Genomic DNA, 2,779 nt, shown 5'->3' on the forward strand with positions numbered 1-2,779 from the left:
CACCACTGATCTTGTGGTGTTATTCTGTTTTACAGGTTCTCACTCAAGGATCAAGACTCACCAAGAAAGAAAGGACACTCCTTGTCACTCACTCTCTAGAACTCTCTTTGATGTTCTGTAACTTCTCTCAACTCCTCTCTCTCTCTGATCCAACGACACAATAATATATATATGTACATGAGCTCTAGAACCTTCACCACTTTTCTTAATGTCAATTTTCTCCTGGCCCATTAAGGCCCAATAATGTGATTTTGCCAAACCCAACAACAATCTCCACCTTTTGGCAAAAACACACAACACGTGAGCACATTGACATCATCTCTTTCTCCCTTCCCGTGAAGCTAAACACCACCGGATCACCATCTCCTCCGGCGATCCCCTGTAACAACTCCGGCGTCTTCCTCCATCTTTATCCAGTGAGCATCTCTTCTCCAAGAACTTGAGACATCAACTTCGTCTCCTCCAATGGATCAACACCGCAGCTCCTTTACCTCCTTTGACCAAACGTTTAAGGTGAACTCGACCACCGTCGTACGTTCTCCAACGACAACCTTCGGCGAGATTCAGCTTCTCCGGCCACCTCCTTCTCTGTAAATCCCAGGTATATCTTGTCTCACCTACCTCCACTTCTCATATCTTTGTAGATATTTTTAGTGTAGCATATGGATCACATTGTTCTTCTTCATGTCATTTTCGTAGGCCCATTAAAGCCCATAATGTGTGTGTTTAGTCAAATCCAATTAACAAAAACCTTGTAAACTAAGTACAACAAGTGGTCCTAGCTTCCACGGCACGGGGGTACTTTTTTAAATCCATGAGATGAGATCAGTGAAGCAAGCGGTGTAGTTACGATAGCGAAAATGTATGTTATCATAATGAACACACGAGGGGGTTAATTTTGGGCTATGATCCAGTCCACGTGGAAAAATAGAGGCCCATTATGAAGAAATATTGGGCTAGATGATGGGCTTATTAGGGGCAGAGTTTTTTTTTTTTTTTTAATATATTTCTGATTTTGGGGGTTCCGGCCTCCGTCCGGGTGCCCCCTCGACTATATTCATTCATTCATTCTTGTCGGCTCTCTCACGCAAAATTGGCTGGCCGGAGAGAGATGGAGATGCAGCAGGAGGGTAATCAACAACAAGGATCGGAGGTTTCTCCGAATCAGACGATTTACATCAACAACCTCAACGAAAAAGTGAAGCTTGACGGTGTGTGTGATTTCTAATTTTTCTTTTTCTTTTATTTATCGTATAATCTTGTCCGATTTGAATTGATTTGAGTTTTGATTTAGTTTGCCTCTTGTTGTTGTTGTTGTGATGCAGAGCTGAAGAAATCGTTGAATGAAGTGTTCATTCAGTTCGGAAAGATACTGGAGGTGTTGGCGTTTAAGACGTTGAAGCACAAAGGGCAAGCTTGGGTTGTCTTCGAAGAGGCCAAGTCTGCTTCCACTGCTATTGCCAAAATGAATGACTTCCCCTTCTACGATAAACGCATGGTACATAGTCTTCCTTACTTTGTTTTTATAATCGATGTCTTTGGTTTATAGCTTCTTCCCCTTGACTTGGGTAGGTCATTAGGGTTTTGATTTCATTCCAGGTAGCTTTGTTAGTTAGTTTGGGTTCTCTCTCTCTACTTGAGACAAGTGTTGTTTGGTTTCTTTTAGGTTTTTTGAACAAGTTTTATATAAAGGCTGTGCAAATTACTTATCTTTCTAGGTTCTGTTCTGTTGAATTACTTATCTTTTCAGGTTCTGTTGAATTACTTATCTTTCTAGGTTCTGTTCTGTTGAATTACTTATCTTTTCAGGTTCTGTTGAATTACTTATCTTTCTAGGTTCTGTTTAATTACCTATCTTTCTAGGTTCTGTTTACTTACTTTATCAATCACTTTGCTATATTAATCCCCTAAACTCTTGACGATCTGGACAGAGAATTCAATATGCCAAAACAAAGTCAGATGTGGTTGCCAAGGCGGATGGTACATTTGTTCCTCGCGAGAAGAGAAAAAGACATGAGGAGAGAGGTGAGACTTACTGAAGTTTTTTTTGTTTCTTTCTTTCGTTTGCTTGCTTGTTTGGCTCACTTTTTGACCATTGCTGCAATGCACATGTACATGTAGATTTATTATTCCTCTGTTTCTCATTCCCTCTTTCTCCCATTGATCATTACTATTCACATCCTATGTGGGATGCTGACTGTGTGTATCATTCATGACTTTGTGATATCTTTGCTTCCCCACAACATGTTTTCGCATCTAATAAATATCGTCTTTGTAACAGCAGGAGGCAAGAAAAAGAAAGACCAGCACCATGATTCCGCACAGATGGGCATGGCCAACTCAGCCTATCCAAGTGTCTATGGAACTGCACCTCCTGTGAGTTACCTCAACATTTTTCTTTACTCTATTCTTGATTCATGCTTTTTGGGAGTTGCTCTTCCTGTATTCTAACCACTGTTCTTATTGCCACGCTTTTCACAGCTTTCGCAAGTACCATACCCTGCTGGTGTTAAACCCATTCTCCCCGAGGCACCAGCTCCGCCAAATAACATCCTCTTTGTCCAAAACCTTCCTCACGACACAACTCCAATGATGATTCAGATGTTCTTCTGCCAGTACCCAGGGTTTAAGGAGGTTAGGATGGTTGAAGCCAAACCGGGAATCGCCTTTGTGGAGTATGCAGATGAGATGCAGTCAACGGTCGCAATGCAGGGACTTCAAGGTTTCAAGATTCAGCAGGACCCGATGCTCATCACGTATGCTAAGAAATAGACAAAGT

The 2,779-nt window shown here is 41.5% G+C and overlaps 1 protein-coding gene across 1 annotated transcript; it reads left to right on the top strand.

Annotated features, from left to right (window-relative positions):
- Positions 1,015–2,779, top strand: LOC104783347 (U1 small nuclear ribonucleoprotein A-like). The gene is made up of 5 exons (XM_010508493.2): positions 1,015–1,211; positions 1,326–1,498; positions 1,932–2,025; positions 2,282–2,376; positions 2,482–2,779. The coding sequence occupies exons 1-5, from the start codon at positions 1,112–1,114 to the stop codon at positions 2,770–2,772; spliced, it is 753 nt and encodes a 250-aa protein (XP_010506795.1). The 5' UTR covers positions 1,015–1,111; the 3' UTR covers positions 2,773–2,779.

This window comes from Camelina sativa, chromosome 4, assembly GCF_000633955.1.
Source record: "Camelina sativa cultivar DH55 chromosome 4, Cs, whole genome shotgun sequence".
NCBI classification, from domain to species: Eukaryota; Viridiplantae; Streptophyta; class Magnoliopsida; order Brassicales; family Brassicaceae; genus Camelina; species Camelina sativa.

Excerpts from the sequence above, each read along its gene's own strand:
- LOC104783347 (XM_010508493.2), top strand. The coding sequence starts at position 1,112 with ATGGAGATGCAGCAGGAGGGTAATCAACAACAAGGATCGGAGGTTTCT. Across the intron at positions 2,026-2,281 it reads AAAAAGACATGAGGAGAGAG|CAGGAGGCAAGAAAAAGAAA; the intron begins GTGAGACTTACT and ends TCTTTGTAACAG. Across the intron at positions 2,377-2,481 it reads TCTATGGAACTGCACCTCCT|CTTTCGCAAGTACCATACCC; the intron begins GTGAGTTACCTC and ends CGCTTTTCACAG.